Raw genomic sequence first — 20,055 nt, 5'->3', positions numbered from 1 at the left:
GCCCCATGTGACTGTTTAAATTAGTTCTAGTTAAATAAAAATTCAATTCCTCCCTCGCACTAGCCACATTTCAAGCACTTGGTAGCCACAAGTGGCTGTCATGTTGGACAGTGCAGATAAAGAACATTTCCATTGTTGCTGAAAGTTCTATCTGATAGGCTAGATTGGTAGATGTGTGGGTTTGATTAATTCTCTCCAGGTGGTATGTATATATATATATATATATATATATATATATATATATGTATGTATGAAATCTTTCAAAATTTTAATTTCAATACTAGAAAATCTGAAAACACACCTTTACAATATCTGAAGTGTGACTCCCTAGGTGAAAAGTCAGGGACTCATGAGAGTGTCTGGTAAAGCTGCCTGAGACTCTGTGGTGGTGTGGGAGCACCTCTCTGATGTTGCCCTGTACCCCAGATGGTTGATACACACGAGGGATGTGAGAAGAGGGGCAGGAAGTGTGTGTGTGTCCGTCTGTCTCTCTGGTGCTGTTAGCAAGGTTACCCTAACAGAACTGCCACCGTTGCTTCCTTCCGCCCTCTGTCACTGGTCATTATAGTGCTTTATTTGAGTGACCTCACAAGTCACCTGAAACCTGTGTTGCTAACCGGTTCTTTCAAGGAAAAGGTGACAAGCAGCCTCCAAGTCAAAATCTGTCCTAGTTAGCACTGTCCTCAATTTCCAGAGTTGAGGAGTTGGCTGTCATTACAAAGAACCTGCTCTCTCCCCTTCATTTATCACGTCATGCGCTAGAGCTGGCTGTTTTGAGGCTATTAAATACTCCGAGGAGAGAGATTTATTGGTAGATATAGCGCTCTCTTTAAATGCTGACGCGGATTCCCAGCTGTGCCCCAAGACAGACTAGAATTTCAGACTGTGATGGGAAGAGCAGAGGCAGAGAGAGCCCTGTGATAGACTCCTGGGCTCTGTCTGCTCTCAGGTGGAGGTACCCTTAGTTGTCACCTGGGTCACGATCAGGGCTGGCCCTGCGCATGCAGGAGCCTGAGAGTTTTCTGGGGCCCTCCACACCCTGCTTGTCTACTCTGGTTCCGCCCTGGTCGTGCTGACAGAGATGTGGATCTGGCCAGCCCCTCAGCCCCATGCCTGCACGTACAGCAACTTGGGGCAGCAGACTGGAAGAGGCAGAAGTTGGCTTGCCCGGGCCACATCTCTGAAGATCTGTGACCACCAAAGCAAACCGAAGAAACCGTGCGTCCTGCCTAGACTTCCCCATTTGTGTCTGCTTTTCTTGCCCTGCTTTCAGTCTTACTTGCCAGGGTGGAAGTCACCTGGGTTAGTACGTTGCTCTAACATCCTGTCTGACTTGGGAACCTGCCTGGCAAGGGATGTGCCGTGACTAGGGGTGCTGAGGCCCCTGAAGGATCAGAAGGAGTTCATAGGAGCAGCAGTAAGCGCAACACTGAAGGAGGCACATGAAACCAAAGAGGGAAATAGATGAACAGGCTAAGGCTGTATTCAGACTTCTGGTCAGTGCTAAAGGAAGAGGAGCCTGGGCGTTTGTAAGGCCCTCAGTTACTTGGGGTTGTGAGTTAAATGTTCATTGTGACACAGTTACCTGATTCAGATCTGTAAGCAGTTGGGAAATGAGAATTCAGAGTTTGATAACCTTGCTACCCAACCAAATCATATAGTTAGTTAGGTTAGCTCCCTGTATTGAGCAGGTGCCATGTTCCTGGCACTTGAATAAGTACCTCATCCACAGGTAGCATCTCATTTAATCTATATCACATCAGCCATCTCAGGAAGAACAATGTTATCAGCCCTGTTTTCCAGGCAAGGAAACTTAAGACTTAGGTGATGTTGAAGGATTTTAACCCAGAGAATCTTACTACAGAGTTCACTGTCTTAACCACCACGTGAATCACTAGACTGGTCACATCATTTTGAAGTATCCGGAAGGAAATATAAACTCTATACGGGACCGCCCTTCTTGGGTGGGGAAGAAGAGGCAGGGCAGAGGGCAGCTGGAGAAATCCCAGGGCTGACTGTGGCGCACAAAGGCTGGTGCTGAGAGCCCCTCCTGACCCCGTGCTGAGCTGCCGCAGGTGAGGAGAGAGGTGCACCAGCTCCCTGTGGATTTCCGTCCGTGCTCAGGGTCTTAGGGCTTCCTGCAGCTCTGGCCAGCAGACAGACAGCTGTGAAGCCGTGTTTGGTTTGATTCACATGTGAACGAAGGTCAGGCCCTGGCATTTCTCTTTGGTCCAGAGTGCAGTGGGCTCCTAGATAATTTTTAAAGAACAGATAGTTTATCTGATCTTGCCTGCCACCTGGAAGGTCCTTGACAAATGAATTGAACTTTGAACTTTTAGGTCACATGCAACACTAACAGAGTGACAGACAGGCCTGTCACATAAGGTGCTATGTCATTCATTTGGAAGGGTTTTTTAGTACTAAATTGCTGGAAAAAATGAAAGAGGAAGTGCTTCTTATTTTTAAAACTACCGATATTTATTTTTCCATTGCATAGGATCATGGTCTGTTCCCTAATTTTCAACTGCTTTCAAGTATTTTCTGTGAATTCCTAATGTTCCAAAAGAAGCAGCCCTTTTCATGGGTATGTTTTTGTTGGTTGATTTGTTCGTCTGTTGAATGAATGTTTACTGAGCGTCTTCTATGGGCCGGATACCATGAACAGCATGAACAAGGCAGGTACGACCCTCCGCGAGTTTGCATTCTTGTGAGGAGGCAAGCACATAAATAAATCACTTAAAATAGTTTTGGACACTGAAAATCTCTGTGGTAAATAGCGAGATGAGGGAAGACTGCTCAGTGGGTTTTTGTTTTTTTTTAAACAGCTTCATTGAGATATAATTCACATATATGGTAGACTTTTAAAGTGTAGAATTCAATTTTTTTTTTCAGTAATTGACTAGTTGTGGAACCATCACCAGATTCTAATTTTAGAACGTTTTTGTCCACCACCAAAAGAGACCTCATACTTATTAGCAGCCCCTCTTCATCCCTCTCCCTTCGCCTCAGTCTTAGGCAGCCACTGAGCTACTGTCTGTCTCTCTAGGTTTGTCTGTTCTGAATATGTCAAGTAGATGGAATTATACAATATGCAGTCTTTCGTGATTGGCTTCTTTCACTTAGTGTAATGTTGTCAAGATTCGTCCCTATTGTAGCGTGTGTCAGTGCTTCATTTCTTTTTATTGGCTAGTAATTTTCCATTGTATGGATCTGCCACATTTTATTCATTCAAGGACATTTGTACATTTGAGTTGGTTTCCCCTTTTGGTTATTATGAATAATGCAGCTATGAACTTTTGTGTACAAGTCATGTGGATACATATTTTCATTTCTCTTGGGTATCTACCTAGGAATAGAATTGCTGGGCCATAGAACAATGTTTGATCTTGTGAGGAACTGCCAGATATTTTCCAAAGGAGCTTCACCCTTTGACATTTTCTACCAGCACTGTATGAGGGTTCCAGGTTCCCCAGTCCTGACTGACACTTAGTATTAACTGTCTTTTTGATTATACCTAGTGAGTTTGAAGTGGTAACTTATGATGGTTTTGATTTGCATTTCCCTAATGACTAATGATGTTGAGCATCTTTTCAAGTTCTCATTACCCATTTGTATATCTTCTCTGGAGAAATATCTATTCAAATCCTTTACCCATTTTTAATTTGGTTGTCTTTTCTTGTTGAATTCTAAGAGTTCTTTATATTATCTCTGTATAAATCCCTATCAGGTGTATGACTTGAAAATATTTTCTCCCAGTCTGTGGCTTGTCTTTTCACTTTCTTGATGATAATCATTTGCAGCACAAACGTTCAAAAAAATTTTTTTTACTGAAGTATAATTGACATATAACATTATATTGGTTTAAGGTATACAACATAATGATTCCATATTTGTATATATTGTGAAATGATCACCATAATAAGTCTAGTTGAAAAGTTTTTACTTTTGATGAATCTGATTTATTGGTTCTTTTCTTTTGTCACTTTGGCTTTTGGTGTTGTATCCAAGAAACCATTCCCAGATCCAAGGTCACAAAAATTTTATCTCTATGTTTTCTTCTAAGGGTTTTATATTTTTAACTCTTACAATTAGGTCTTTGATCCATTTTGAGATAATTTTTATATATGGTGTGAGGTAAGGGCCCAAACTAATTCTTTGGGAGGTGGCTCTCCAGTTGTCCCAACACCATTCCCCCCATTGAATGGTCTTGACACCTTTGTCAAAAATCAGTTGGCCAAAGACACATGGGAGTATTTCTGGACTCTGAATTCTATTCCATTGATCTGTCTGCCTATCCTTATGCCAGTACCATGCTGTCTTGATTACTGTTACTTTGTAGTAGTGAGTTTTGAAATCAGGAAATATGAGTCCTCTAACTTTATTATTATTTTTCTGGATTGTTTTGGCTATTCTGGGTCCTTTGTGTATCCATACTGATTTTAGGGTTAGATTGTCAGTTTCTGCAAAAAAGCCAGCTGGGATTCTCATAGGGATTACATTGAATCTACTCATTCTGACTACCTTTGACTTCCGTAATTCTGAACAACCTGAGCTAGATAGAAATTGCAAAACTTGAAATATGCAAGCAAAAATGTTTTAGTGGATCCATATTTCCTTTCCTTTGATCTACAGATCAATTTGGGGCATATTGCCACTTTAACAATGTTAAGTCATTGATTCATGAACATGGGATGTCTTTCCATTTATTTAGACAGTCTCTAACTTCTTTCAGCAATGTTTGATAGTTTTCAGTGACTAAGTCTTGCACTTCTTGTGTGAAATTTATGCTTACGTCTTTTATTTTTTGATGATATTGTAAGTAGAAGCTTTTTAAAATTTCATTTTGAAATGTTCATTGCTACTGTACAGAAATGCAATTGATTTTTGTATATTGATCTTGTATCCTATAACCTCACTGAATTTGTTTATTAGTACTAATAGTTTTTTAGTGGATCGCTTGGGATTTTCCATATACAAGATCATATCATCTACAAATAGAGGTTGTTTTATATCCTCTTTTCCAATCTGGATGGTTTTTGCTGGAGTACTAGAGTACAACGTCAAATAGGAATGGTGAGAACAGACACCCTAGTCTTGTTCCTGATCTCAGAGAGAAAGCATTCAGTCTTTTACTATGTCCCAGAGAGTTTTGAACACCTTAGTTCTATTTCCACCTCCACTGCCAACTCTGAGGCCTTGCCCATGTCGCTTTTGCAGTTCCCTAAACCAAACAGTGAGGCGGTTGAGTCAAAAGGGCCTTCCTTTCCAGTGTTTACATCCTCCACTTCTGCGATTCTGCTTTGGTTTTCTTTCTTCTTAGCCAGTTCCCTTGGACACTGGTTAGATCGTCATACAAACTCTATAAGGACACTTGGAAATATTTGCAAGTTCTTTTTCCATACTCATTCTGACTACCTTTGACTTCCGTAATTCTGAACAACCTGAGCTAGATAGAAATTGCAAAACTTGAAATATGCAAGCAAAAATGTTTTAGTGGATCCATATTTCCTTTCCTTTGTAACTCTGAACAGCCAGGGAAAAAGGTTTGTTTTGGGACGGTACTCATTTCCACCAAAGGTCAGTGAACCACAGTTCCTTCCCACTCTGCCTCTAACAATTAGTACCCTCTGTTTTCAGACTCTCAGCGTTCTCATCTCTCCTCCTTCACCATGAAGCTGATGGACAAATTCCACTCACCCAAAATCAAGAGAACGCCATCAAAGAAGGGAAAACCAGCTGAGGTGTCTGTGAAAATTCCGGAGAAGCCTGTGAACAAAGTAAGCTGACTCTCTCTAGGCATTTCTCCTGGCCTTTGCCTGCTTCGAGCAATATGAGTTTGTGCTATTTTTAAGTTCATTCCCTGAGGATTGAGCTTTCAGTACAGAACACCTATTCCATAGCATTCCATGGTTCCAAGCGGGGCCTTCAGCGTCCTTGTGAAATATGAACCTTTAGGATGGTGAGTGTTTCTCATGTTAATCAGAGTCAAGCTCAGTTAGCTAGGACAGTGCTCCTTTTCCACATGTGTCATCCTCTGGGCGTTTGAAACAGCTCAGCTCATCGTGTTCACACCCCGGGATGCTGCCTCCCTGTCCCAAAGAGCCCCGTGTTGCCCTGGCGCACACACATAAGGGAAGATTGTGATGTCCAGAACATCCATCATTTGGCTTTAGGGCCCGTGCTCTGAGACATGCAAAATCCTTGAAACCTAGACAAAGACGTCCTCAAACACTAGTAACTTCAACAGGGCCAGTTAAACCAGATGTGTTGAAACGCTATTGATTTTGACCAACCCCTCCCTTCAGCCTAAAACGGCCATTTCAAGCTCTGTAGGAATCCAGGTTTCCTCTCTTCCAGGAGGCAACAGACAGATATCTACCAGAGGGCTACCCTATCCCCTTGGATCTGGAGCAGCAGGCAGTAGAATTTATGTCCACCAGTGCTGTGGCTTCCAGGTCTCAAAGGCAGAAGGTCAGTGTGATGTTAAGAACAATTGGGTTTGCCTTGCCTTCTACTGCAGAATCCTGGCCTATGGTTTTGGGGATGAAAAACATCTATTGCAGTATCATTGTGTTCACTTGGGTGGCAACTGTGGGCTTCATTGTTCAGGAAACAGTCCAAGGGACCTTGGGTAAAAGTGAGAGTTTATCCAGGCCCCATGGTCTTTGAAGAGAGCTCAGTGCTCCATGGCAGAAGCTCAGGGATCCTTTCTGGGGTTGGTTTGGGTGTGCTGCTTGGGTCCAACGGGTTCTGGGGGAAGTGGGTGAGTCTCATCTCTCAAGACCAGCTATTCTTTCCTTGAGTTGCTAGGATGATCTGCATAGCCCAGAAGGAAGGGCGTCTGAAGTGTAAGGTGCTCTGTGAGGTAGCTCGCAAGACCCAGGAGGGGTGGTGAGGCTGCCACAGAGCCAAGTGCTGTCAGAGCCACAGGCTCTTTCTGTGTGCTTGCACTTTTCTCGCCTTTCTTAACCCCATGCTAAGCGTTCTCTACCCCTTCCCTTACTTAATCTTCAAAGCAACCCTGGGAGGTGGAAACTTATTTTGCAGAAAAGGAAACTGAGGCTATAGACATAGTAAGCGTTTGGCCACAGTCCCACAGAAAAAGGGTGGTGAAGCTAAGATTTGAATGAAGGCCATCTGACATCCAAGTTGAAAATCTTACAATGCTACGTTTATTCTTTATGAAAAACAGAGTTTATTTTTTAATATCTCACAAATCTAAATGTTAACCCACACACATAACTAAACATAAAAATAGAATTAAGCTCAGCAATCTAAAATAAAAACAAGCCGTATAGACAAACAGATCCTTACTCCTCTAGTGATTGTCCAGAGCGTAGTTTGTAGTGAACTGTCGTTAGAGCCTGAGTTTAATGCCACTGGCAAAAACCACCCTGCTACATAGACACGCAATTCTTGAATTTGGCAGTGCACCTATTTTTGTTTTTATGTTGACCAGCAGAATATCTTAAAATTCTAGTTAAAAGTGGAAAAAATAAAGGTTTTAAATCCAAAAGTCTTCTGTCGAATAATCGTTTTTCCTGGCCCATCTGTTAACAAAAGGAGGCTGAAGAGCAAGAGTGAAATATTCAGTGTTTGCCAGATTGATCTAAATTCCAGATTGAAGAAGAGTAATAAAGTAGAGGATTTGGTCTGCACCACAATTATTTTTTATTACAATCTGTTTAGCAACCTCTTGGAGCTGAGTATACTACTAAACTCCAAGAAGAGTGCCAGTTGTCATCCCACACGAGTTCAGGCAGTCCAGAGTAAAATGCTGTACTAACAAATGTGATCTACCACTGAACTCTGTTAAGAAACTGTTGCAGCCACTCTGTTCTTGGAATTTTCCCCCTTTCTTCATTACTCCAAGAGGGGTCATGGGGGAAAATTTGATGCTAAAGTACCCTTCACTTGGTGGGGTTCCTGCAAACTCCAGGTGACATTTGGCAATGACTGGAGACATTTTTTTTGTTGTTACAACCAGGAAAGTGAAGCAGGTGGGTACAGGCCAGGGATGCTGTTAAACATCCTGCAGTACACAGGACAGCTCCCTGGCCCCCCAGCAAAGAATTCTCTGCCCCAAATGTCAGTAGTGCCACAGCTCAGAAATCCTGTTCTGTAGCAAGAAGCTGTAGGTGTAATCTTCACCCAAGGAAGAATGTTACCCCAGTTTTTGGTCGTCACCCTTTAAAAAGGATTGAATTTCTTTGCTCTGCTCGAAGTCACCTGCATGAGATAAAGTGAGTCCAAACCTGCTGTGTAGTAGAGGCCCACAGGCAGAACTGGAAGTGCTGGGGAATCTGCCAGGGTGTGTGAACCCAGAAGACTCTGCAGAGAAATCTTATAATAGGTCTGTCATTTGCCATCATCATTAATTATTTCTTACTTACTAGCTCTCCTGCCACTTAGAGAGTATTTCTGTAAACTTTCTCTTTTTATCCCAGTTGATGCGCATGGCTTTCCCTGTTTAAATACATGGGAAATTGCAGCTCAGCTAGATGGAAGTACAGATTCAGATCCATCCACAGCTCTCTGAGGGTCTCCCTTTGCCCAGGCCCAGTCCTGGGTGATTTCACATGCTGTCTTATTTACCTCTCACCATAACTGTGTGTTTTATTATTCCCAATATACTGAGAGTTTGGGCTCTGGCCCAAGTTTTCTTAATCAAAATCTGTTTTTCCCCTTAAACTTTATGAAATACTTACATATACATTCTTATTCAGACCCCAGCATTGTCCTCTGTAGATTACCCGGGGCAGGTATGATTCCCCCCATTTTGCAGGTGAGGAGCCTGAAGCCCATTGGTCCCCAAACCCACTGGTGGCCTCGCATCTGGGCCCTCCCCCGACCGCCACTGCTAGCCTCGTGGAGTTTTCAGGTTTGTTGGGACCAATGGTGGCACTTAATCCCCCAGGCAGGAGGAGTGTGCAGGTGGGTGCAGCTGATCAGTTTCAGCAAAGCCAAGGCCTGGAGTTCCCAGTTCCAGTGAGCGCTCCATCTGGTGTCTCACTGTAAACTCTTGACTGCTGGCTACATTCTGCAAGAAGCCAGATTTAACAGCTGAAGGGCTGGGGGAGTGCAGCACGCTCAGAGGCCGTTAATTCTGGGAGTTGAATTTGCTGGAGAGTGGTGGATGAAATCTGACTCTGCTGAGTGGTCGGCTCCTTTATTAGGAGCCCAGGGCCGCCTGGCTCTTCAGTGGCTCGTTTGATCTCTCTGCAAGTGACAGGAAAATGCTCTTTTTGCTCTGAAGCGCCTTCCCCATCTCAGATGCCTCCCATCCCCAGGTTGGCCCGCATCTCCCTAGCAAACCTGATGACACAGTTTCTTAAAATGTTTCCTGCTTCCTCCTCATGTTTCATCATCGCTGGCTCCTGCACATCCCGGTGTGCTAACAGGGTGGTGGTGTGGTCCCAGTCCTCTAGCCAGACTGGCCCACCCTGGTTTTAGTCACATTTGATGTCTGCAGACAACCACAATTCCTTCATACTCGGCCCTGGGTAGGTGATGGCAAAGCAGAAAGCTCTTGTCCATGAGGTGAAGAAGCAGTGCCTGGCCTCTTGGAAACAGACAGTATATAAACAAACATGTCGGGTAGTGACAAGAGAGAAATAAGGCAGGGGTAAAGAGGCTGCAGTGACGGGAATGGGGAAGGGCTGCTTTCCCCCTTGGTCTACACGGTACCTTTTGGGAAGTACCCCTTTGAGAGAAATTAAATCAGGTCTTTGAAAGTTGTCTCACTAAAGAAGCTCTTTACTTCTCGATCAATTTATATATTTTTCTTTTGATAGTCCCGTAAAATAAATGCCTCCACTATTGAATTTTTTTACTTAAAATAACATTCTCCATCATTTTAGAAGAAAAGAGCTCGTATTCAGAATCATAATCACTTTTTATTATATGTCATTTTTTATATTTATAGAGTAATATTTAAACCTACTTTTTCTAGAAGTTATCTTCTTGCCCTCAGTTGCTTTGATTTCTGTATTCTTGGACCTCAAAGAGCCCACAGGTGGCAGTTTTCCTCATACACACAACTCCTAATTTGCACTGCACATGTAATTGATTCTACTTGAGTGGATTACCCCTTTTTGGATTTATCCATTTTATAGATTATTCTTGATTCCCCTTCCTCTGCCAGCCAGCTGGGACCTGGGTCCTTGACATTAGGGTCGACGTAGGGGGAGGTTGGAAAAAGGAACCAAAGCGATGTGTACACCCACTGACGATGGATTCAGGGTACCCCACAGTGAAGGAGCAAAGGTCTGGGCGTGGTGACTCGAGTACTGGGATTGCGGGGCTCTGCATCTTATTTTCCTCCTAGACGGGCTTCCGCCAGAGCAGAGGCACTCAGAAGGCTGTTAGCAGTCGCTGCACGAGTAGTGACTGGCTCCTTGCCATCTGCTCTGGCTTCTTCACCTTTTCACCCCAGAGCATCCTGCCCCTTCCAACCCTGGGGTTCCCAGGTCCTTTGGGAGAGCCGTGTCATTTCGTTGAGAGAGGCCTGCATCTTTGGGTTGAATGTGGGAAGCTAGGAAGGAGTCCTGGGAGAATGGATTTTGAACCCTCTTACCTCTGACCAGTCTTACACAGTCCTTTGGATCTTTGAAAGGCCTGGGGTTTCTTGCTTTGATTTACTGGATAGATATGCACCGTGGGACTTAATGTTGGTTCTCTGAGCATCCTACAGCCATCAGCAAATTAGTCCTCACTGCACTTAAAGAGATTAGTGGTGATATCTCAGTGCAGTAGAGGAGGAGAAGCAGATTTTCAAGACTTCAGGGCAAATCAGACTCTGTTCCGGGAAGGGAGTTCAGGAATATCTAACCAACCTTTCTTGGTGCAAGCCCCCTTTTTCTTCCTTCAAGTCTAGCCTCTGTATCCTGATTGCAATCCTTAGAAAAATAACATGGCTTGGTTTCTGCTGCAAGAAGCCTTTCCCATTCGCGTCAGTCTCAAGCTAGTTTACAGGAAATTTTATTTATTTATTTTTAAATAGCTTCCTTTAATTTCTCTCCTCCTTCCTTATGCTTAACATTTCCTTTCAGAACCTGAGCTGGCTGGAAGAGAAGGAGAAGGAAGTTGTCAGTGCCTTGCGCTACTTTAAGACCATTGTGGACAAAATGGCTATTGATAAGAAGGTACTGGAGATGCTTCCAGGGTCAGCCAGCAAGGTGCTGGAGGCCATCTTGCCCCTGGTGCAGAGCGATCCTCGAATTCAACACAGGTGAGCTGCTCTGAAGCCCGTGGCTGTGTCAGAGCAGTCGGGGTCTGGAGGAGTCTTGGTTCCGAGTTACCTCAAACTGAAGGTTTCTGGGAACAGTGAGGAGTTTTGGGAGGGAAAGGAGCCCTCTCCCTGCCCCCACAGTTGTCACCTGACGCTCTCCTGAGGGTGAGGTCACTGGTAACTCATGAGGCCTCAACGCTGAGGGAGATCTCCGCCATCCCCTGGGATGTAATCACCGTGTAAGTCTGTGGTCATTCTTTGCACGAGCTCATTGGCAATAATCCCATTGATTTGGACTCGTTTCTCCTAGTATGCTAGGTTAACCATAGTTTATTATGACATTAAATCCTGCCAATATTTGGCCTGTTGAAGACCTCACCTGCTTAGAGGATTAGGCCAAAAAAGATAGAGAAGAACCCCATAAGAGCATGGGTTAGTGCAACACTGAAATGTGTTGAGCCAGGACTTCCCAAACGGCACCTGGCTTCGTCCGAAGCCGGGTATGGCGGGTGGAGTCAGCCCTCGGCCCAGGAAGCTCTTGTCGGAAATGCTTTTGTTGCTAGAGTGCGTTTTCCTCTTAAAGGTTAGTGAACAGCGTGTCCCCATAGTTATTGTTAGGTACAGAAAGAAAAGCAGTGTTAAATGTAATCTTAAGTGAAAGCCTAGCAGGAGCTTTTTCTTGAGAGGCTGTCAGATGCCTGCTGGCTTTGTTTTTCTTCCCTGTTACCTGTTCAGAATAAACGCATCTCTGTTTCAGTTCCTCGAGATGGTTTAGTGCTCATGTAGCCCCATGAGGCTAAGCTTTTATGAGCTGCTTTCAGACCTTGGCAATGAAGTGCATAGTTTTCTTCTTCTGGGAGATAAAGCAAACAGTGTCTTTATTTCCAAAAAGCTCTCTGCCCTGCGGCTTGCACCCTGGAGTTTCAGCTGACCCCTGTAGACTGTGGTCTTTTGGCTGGGAGCTCACTGAAACTAGTTGGTGGGAGGATAAAGCATTGGTGTGTCTTTGCCCTGCTGCTATCTTCACTTTTCCGTGCCATGCTGCTGTCAGGTAGGGAAAGCTCTGAGGATGTGAGTCCCTTCGGGGCCCTGTTCAGTCGCCACATGTGTAGTGCTTTGTGTGCTGGTCTCGAGAGCCTTGAGACCAGGTCCTGTGTCTCTCCATAGTTACCCCAGTGCCCAGCTCGTCGAGGGGCTCGCTGCTGCTCCCCTTTGAGGGAATGTGCCTGACAATGTGCCGGGGTCTGATGTGTAGATGGCTTTTTATGAAATGCTCTCATTCACCTCTTCTTATGTGGTGTCCCTACCGTGAAAGAGTTAAAATCTAGTTGAAAAAATCAACTCCCCCACCTATGATAAAGTGCTAATTTATCGTGTGAGCGGAAGCTCTGTTGGGCTTTGCAGGAGGGAGAGTGAGTTGCAGGAGAGTTGCAGTGGTCCAGTCACACTCCTGGAGGAGGGGTGATGGAGCCGGAGCTGAAGGAAGGCTGGGAATTGGATTAGCAGTGAGGGCAGGGGTTAAGCAGGGCAGAAGGAGGCCAGCGGGGCAAGGTGCGTTCCTGGAAGGGAGGAGATGCGGTAGTCGTGTGGGCAGGGTGTGACTGCCTTGGGGCACTGAGAGAGGGGCCATGGGAAATGAGGCGGACGACCTCAGCCCGCCACCCTCAGGAGCTAATAAGCCTCTTTGGGAGAGTCCAGGACAGAGTCGCCCCAGCTCAATCCTGTAACTAATAGTGTTGACAGTGTGTTGCTGCTGGAATTGTTGCTTTGGAGCGTTAGCCAGCAGCTCTGCTTGGGAAGTTACTTTCTAGACATGCAAGTGCTGGAATAATTGGTCAAGTACTCTGATAATGGTTTAGGGTATTTTTCTCTATGGGGGAGGTTTTATAATTATTTTATAGTTGATAAAAATTGTTTAATATGTATAACAATTTCCTAGAGGGAAAAAGAGAAATGCCTGGGCGTGGCCATAAGGAACGATGATTTTTTTCTGGTAGTCCTTTGGCTAACACCATTTAAGGGATTTTTCCTCCTGGAATTCTTCCAAAGCCAATTGATAATACTTTATTAATCTCCCTGAGGTGATCGAAATGCTTCCTCACATGTTTCTTTTAGATTGCTTCCATCATCTCGTTTCCCCCAGTGCAGTTTGCAAGCTGGCAAGGTGTTTTTCTGCCTTCTGCTCAGAGCCTCTTTCGTGGGTCAGGGCCCAGCAGGCAGGTCCTTCGGGTGGACTGGCCTTCAGAGAAGCAGCTGGCTGTTCAGTGTGAGCAGTGAATGGAGGTGTCTGCACAGTGGAGACCCCAGAGATGTTTGAGAGCAGGGCCCGAGCTCGCCCTCAGTGTAGACGGCTTTGCTACATTTCAGAAACAGAGCAGCGACTGGTCCACTGGACAGCATTTTCACGGTACAGGGGCCTGCTTCCTTTCCTGACATCTTAGCCCCTTGACACAGAGGGGTATTCTGCTTCCAAGCCAGTGTGAAGGGACCCGATTGCCGCGTTCTTTAGGTGCTTTCAGGGAAGCTTAGCATTCAGTGCAGGTAGAAATTAAATTTTATATAATTAAGTGCCCCCTTCATCTGATTACTGCCGGCAGGTTAACAGTGTGAAGCTTGGGCGGAATACCCCTGGGCCGTCGGTGGAAGGCAGCAGTCTTTGTTTAAAGAGGCCCCACCTGGCCTTGCCAGGAAGGAGGAGGCAGAGTTGCCAGGAGCGCACCCCCCTTCAGGATGGTGTCACCTGCGCTCCATCCCTGGAAAACGCCGCAGCTGCTGTTTGGCCGTCTCAGTCCTCTCCTGAGAGAGGAGGGCCAGCACCAAATGCTGGTCATGCGTGTTAGCCTCTGAAGCAGCCAAACCCTAGCTTTCTCGGGGCCCCTGTTGACAGTTTTCCTTGTTTCTGATGGGACTTGAGGAGTTGGCTTTCATTCTTGCTGACTCTTCCTGTGTCCTGTTGGAACGTGCTCAGAGTGGGTGACTGGCTAAATGGAAACTTCAGCTGTCCTGCAGGTTTCTTCTCTCCTTACCTTATTCTGAAGAACCGCTCCTTAGAGCATTGTTTGCTCAGGTTTTTGTTTTAAATAGCTTTGTTTTTAGAACCTGTTGTAATCATATCTTACGTTATTATATATTTTTCTCAAAATTATGTCTTTGGCTCCTAAGTGTCTGCCTCATTCTTTTTTTTTTTTTTTTGAGTGAAAAAGGGGCAGCCCACAAAATTTTCCATATTTTTGTTCCTCTGTTGTAGTACATAATATTTAAAATGGTCAAATAATCCTTTCCATAGTTCCTAGAGAAGATTATCTTTAGTTATTTAAGAATATGTAGAAGATAAAGTCTTCATTTTGGCTGCCACTGTATAATCCTTGAGGCATCCATAAGCGCTCGGGGCTTCTGCTGTGTGTGTTGGCATCACAGTATAGCTGGTACCTGCCCCCCCTGCCAAGTTCTCCTCACCTCTGATTTGTCATTCTTGAAAGACTATTCCTTAGTCCATTCTTGTGACGTCTCAGCCGTGGCTACAGTGCAGAGGATGACAAGGCCGAGCGCAGGTTACAAGGAATGCTAGTAAATTATGGGTCTGTTTGAGCTTATGTTTAAAGGCTGCTCCTTTAAAGGATCCTCCCTGCTAAAATTCCCCAAACCTCTTGGCTCCTCATGACACATCTGATGTGACTTTTAGTCTAATTCAAAACAACGCTTTCACCTAGTCCAGTGATTAGCAGCCAGCAGGAGGGGAAGATGCGGTACTCCCCGAGAGACGTCCTCGGAGTCTCGTGGAGCACGTGAAGTTCGAAAAAGCATATTCACTATTGTGATGGAATTTTTATGTTGTGTTTGGGAAACAAAAAATATTTTATAATAGACTAGAATATGAAGGCGCACAATTGGATGTGAGGAGATAGATTCAGGAAAGAAAAGTTTGTTTATCAAAAGGAGGTGCAGGCTTTGCAGAAGGAACCATCGAGAAACGGGCCCTAGTCCGTGAGAAACTGGTTCTGTGCTAAACAGATATTTTAAAGTGATGGTCAGGCTTTAGATTTTTAACATTCTTTTTAAAAATCTTCTCTTCCCTCTAGCTCAGCCCTCTCCTCCTGCTACAGCAGAGTGTACCAGAGTCTTGCCAACCTCATTCGTTGGTCTGACCAAGTGATGCTAGAAGGTGTGAACTCAGAAGATAAAGAGATGGTGACAACTGTGAAGGGGGTCATCAAGGCTGTGCTGGATGGAGTGAAGGTACGGGCGCAGGTCCAGACGGTCCTAGCCAGGGACCTAGAACAGCCTCCCTACTGGACGCTTATCACATGACAACTTGTTCCCGACTGAACACGTTAGAATGAATGTCTTCCAGTGTCTCTGGTTTGGTATACTGCTCTCTCTGTTAGTGATTTAATTCTCTCTCGTACAAATGGCTCTTACAGCAATACAAGCCTTTGGAGTACTCGTCCCAATAGTTGGAAAAGCTGCCAGAAGCAATCAGCCTTTACTGAGCATTGTATTAAACCTTCAGTGAGTCTTTATATTACAGCTCTGGCTGTGCATGCTTGCCAGCTGAGACAAAATGCAAAGGCAGTTGTTTCTGCATTGACTCCCAGTGTGTTAACTGCTACCTTTTCATGTTCTAAGAACTTCTGGGATTCTTGGTAAAAAAACCAATATTGAGATGAGTAAGAAATGAATCTGTCTGTATTTGATATCCAGGATGTGGTCTGTGAATTTGCTACCCAGGGAAGTTAGAAATAGCTTAATAGGAAATAATGAATCATAGCTAAAGTGGGAAGTGAAGGCCACAGAGGGTCTGGAACTGGGGTTCGAGGGACAAACCCTAATTGAGAAGATAAGCCCTAGTGGATGAGGAGTAAGGCAGAGTATAGGGCATGAAGCGGGTGACAGCTTATGGGTTAGGACTGGGCTTGTGAGCAGTGGGAAAGTGGAGACCATACAATGCAGTGGAAGGAGGGCTAGCCTGGGCCCAGCCAGCTTTGAACCCCAAGTTCGCCACTTGCTAGTCTGTGAACTTGAGCAATTTACTCAAGTGCTCTATACCTTAGCTGACTCGTCTGTAAAATAGGAACAGTGATGGTACCGTATATCATAGGGTTGTAGGAAGGATTAAATTAGTTAACACATACAGAGTTCTTAGAACAGTGCCTAGCGCATACCAAACACCCATGCCTTAGCTGCTGTCTGTTATTAATTATGTGGTGCTGGATGTATGTTTTAGAAACAGATCTCTTTGCTTGAAAAAACTCTGTCCTCCTCCTTTCTAGACCCTTCAATCCAAAATCGTAGCTGAGGCATTTACCCTAAGTCAGAAAAAATTTCTTCCCCTCTCAACCATGCTCTCAGATTCCTGAAAGCTGCCTCCTTGGATTGACATCCACCAGAGCCCTGGAGAGTAGAATAAGGACCCCCAAAGGGTAAAACTTACAGAGGGAAGGCTCAGAAGGCCTTGCTCAACGTTACAGATTGCTCCACATGAGCTGTGTTGGCTGGGAAGTCTAGGTGGCTTTCCGCCTCCAGCACCGTTTAAGCAGGGCTGCTGTGACGCTGGGGACTCTCTTGAGTTCGTTTACAGGGAGAGTTGTCTAGATGATATCAAAACTTCCTCTGATAGCTCCCAGGTTCTCTTCATCCTCAGAGTTGATTAGGTCCTACGTTATTTATTTGGGCCAGTGAGACTTAAGGATGTAGCCAGGGTGGCTGTTATGGAAGACCTCCTGTCGCTTTCAGGCTTCGGAGCACAGCCACACGTCATCCCCTGTGATTTCCCCAGTAGCTCTTTGAGGCCAGCAGGGCAGAGCGAGGTGAGGCCTGGGTCACCCTTCATCAGCAGTGTGTGTGGAGTTCTGGCTCACCCACCCCTTGCTCTTCCTGTCCTGGCGTCTGGAAATGCTATTATTAATAATTGTTACTTTTCAGGTGATATTGTTAAGATTTCCTTCTACTAAATTGATTATGATGAGACGTTCAAAACAAGTGAGAATGTCCAACATAGAAGAGAGAGAGTTTCTATGCATAGAGCTTAGTGACATTCCCAAGTAGATTTCCGTTATGGAATCATTGATGCACCACCGTATCTGTTAAAAGGATGTCTGAAAGAAAAACTTCTCTGATTTTTCAAATTGACTAGGATGAGAGAGAGAGAGAGAGAAACCTATAGATTATGACCCTGTCAGTGTGTGAAAGCCAGTAACTTTTCCACAATTGTTTTAAAAATATTTTAGCCAGAAGAAAGATTGTGTAGGTGAGGAGCTCTGTAAATTCAGTCTTGTTTCATTTGTTCAAGGAGCATTTATTGAGAAGCTCCTGTGTGCCAGGCGGTGTGATGGACTTGGGAATATAGTGATGAAATTGGCAGGGTCCCTGCCCTGAGGGAGCTTACGGTCTAAAGTGGGGGAAGGACAGCAGACGAAAACGTGTATTCTGTCACTGTAACTGAGAGTAGTGTTCTGAAGGAAAAATGGCACATGACCTCACTTGGGTGTACGGGTGCCCTCCTTTTTGAGGGTGATCAGAGACGCTTCTCCAAGGTTAGCGACAGGCAAAGCCTGAAGGATGAGCAGAAATTGGCCTGTATTAACTGGTATCGTGTTGACGCTTCTTGTTAAAGTCTAATAATAGTAGTAGCTAAGCTTTATTACCCACTTAATGCTTATAACGACTCTCCGAGGTAGGCGTGATCACCCCCTGCACAGGTGTGGAAACTGAGGCTCAGGCAGACCAGTAGTCAGTGGCAAGGTTGTGATTCACCCCCAGGCCTGCCGGACCCCGGACCTTACACTCACCTCCCTCTCAGCTGCCTCCCACGAGGAGGGAGGGTCCTGGTTCAGCCCACAGGATTCAGTGTGCTCCTACCTCCAAGCCACCAGCTTCCAGCCTCTCTCACTGTCCCCGTCAGGCCTAGGACACCTTATAAGCCCATGTCCTGGTGGTGTGAGAGAGCCCCGGTTGGCTGGGAGGGACGGGACTGTGCAGAAATAAAATACATTCGTGAGGATGTCGTCATCCCACTTGGAGGAGAAACGTTGGCACGTGCCTTTAAACTGACTCACCATCTTTCAAGTAACTCATTCAGTTGTTAACTGGAATTTTTTTTTTGAAGGGTTGAAAAGGTGTTTTAGAACAGGATTACTTTGTTTTTGTCCCTGAATGCATAGTACCATTTATTATTTAAACCCCTACGTAAATGTCACTTGTTAGCTCTGTAACCTTGGGCAAGTTACTTGTCTGAGTTTCAAGTAGGTTTTAAAATATTTACCCTGAGGATTTGAAGGAAGATTAAGTAAGGTCATGTATATAAAGTATCTGGTAAGTGCTAGGTGCCCAGTAAATGGTCAGTCAGTACTTTGGTAAGTAGTGTTAACTGTGGAAATGTTCATTTCTCGAAGGGCTCAAGTTTACAAATCCCTGACAATGATCCTGGCCCTTTTTCACGTAATTTTCTAAATCTCAATTCAAAATATAGACCTCTGTTGTTTTCTGATCTGGTCCAGGCAGGTGCTTTCCCAGTGGGAGCCTGAGGCTCAGAGACCACAATGGCTCTCCAAGAAAGGAGTTGAAAGGCCCTCATTTTCCCACTTCTTCAGGAGCCACCCCCAGCCTAGGACCTGGCTGTTCAGGGACCAAGCTCCTCAAGGTCAAATAGATACCCCAGTTTGTCCTTTCAAAACCAACACCCAACTCTTCATAACTTTGCTGTTGACATGTCAGCTTTTCTTCGTGTCTCAGATGTACAGCTTTGTCCCTGTCTCCCTGGGCTCTGCCTTATTCTCTTTACCGACCTTCCAGGAATCTCCATTCTCAGACCTAGAGTCTCTCCCTGACCTCCAGTCCCCATTCCCCCATTAACACCCACATTTTTTTTTTAATTAGAGAAATAATAGGGGGCCAGCCCCGTGGCCAAGTGGTTAAGTTCACACGCTCCACTGCGGTGGCCCAGGGTTTCCCCGGTTTGGATCCTGGGTGCGGACATGGCACCACTCATCAGGCCGTGCTGAGGCAGCATCTCACATGCCACAACTAGAAGGACCCACAACTAAAAATACACAACTATGTACCGGGGGACTTTGGGGAGAAAAAGGAAAAATAAAATCTTTAAAAAAAAAAAAAAAGAAAGAAGCCTTCTTACACTGACACCCTTGGGGGAAATCTTTAGAATACCTGCAGTTCTGTCATTTAACCATCGCCACCCAAAATTGGGCTTGTATAACAGCCTCACTTTGTATAACAGCAATAACTTTGAAAGAAATGGTTTCCTGACTGTATCAGTTAGGATTAGATTTGACTATAAGGAAATCCAAAATAATGCCTTAGTCCCCCTGTGTCCACAGGGGATATGTTCCAAGACCCCCCGTGGATGCCTGAAACTGCGGATAGTACTGAACCCTGTGTATACTGTTTTTCCCTGTACATACACACCTGTGATAAAGTTTAATGTATAAATTAGGCACAGTAAGAGGTAAACAATAAATAATAGTAAAGTAAAACAATTCTAACAATATACTCTAATGAAAGTTATGTGAACGTGGTCTCTCTTTCAAAATATTGTGTTGTATTGTACTCACCCTTCTCCTTGTGATGATGTGAGATGATGCAATGCCTGCATGATGAGACGAAGTGAGATGAATGATGTAGGCGTTGTGGCATAGTGTTGTTTTCAGATCTCAGTTGACCGTGGCTAACTGAAACCACAGGAAGCGGACCCATGGATAAGGGGGAGCTACTGCATGTACTGGCTTTTAAGAGATAGAACTTTACTTCTCTTTCGTGTAGAAGAAGCCCAGAGACGGGCAGTCCAAGGCTACTGTGAAACATTTTCACAA

The 20,055-nt window shown here is 44.8% G+C and overlaps 1 protein-coding gene across 14 annotated transcripts in view; it reads left to right on the top strand.

The window, feature by feature from the left end:
- RAPGEF1 (Rap guanine nucleotide exchange factor 1) overlaps nt 1-20,055 on the top strand; it is a 135,993-nt gene that overhangs the window by 58,973 nt on the left and 56,965 nt on the right. For 11 of the 14 annotated variants that reach the window (XM_046637781.1, XM_046637773.1, XM_046637804.1 and 8 more), the window contains 4 exons: nt 5,638-5,777; nt 6,358-6,471; nt 11,052-11,230; nt 15,310-15,466. In XM_046637781.1, the coding sequence (XP_046493737.1) occupies nt 5,638-5,777; nt 6,358-6,471; nt 11,052-11,230; nt 15,310-15,466 (590 nt within the window). Of the gene's footprint in view, nt 1-2,642; nt 2,680-5,637; nt 5,778-6,357; nt 6,472-11,051; nt 11,231-15,309; nt 15,467-20,055 lie in introns of those variants that run through there. The other 3 variants (XM_046637812.1, XM_046637872.1, XM_046637828.1) reach the window with 2 other exon arrangements.

This window comes from Equus quagga, chromosome 1, assembly GCF_021613505.1.
Source record: "Equus quagga isolate Etosha38 chromosome 1, UCLA_HA_Equagga_1.0, whole genome shotgun sequence".
In the NCBI taxonomy this organism is placed as follows: Eukaryota; Metazoa; Chordata; class Mammalia; order Perissodactyla; family Equidae; genus Equus; species Equus quagga.
The sequence above is the reverse complement of the archived record's forward strand: the minus strand, read 5'-3'. Positions and strand labels throughout refer to the sequence as shown.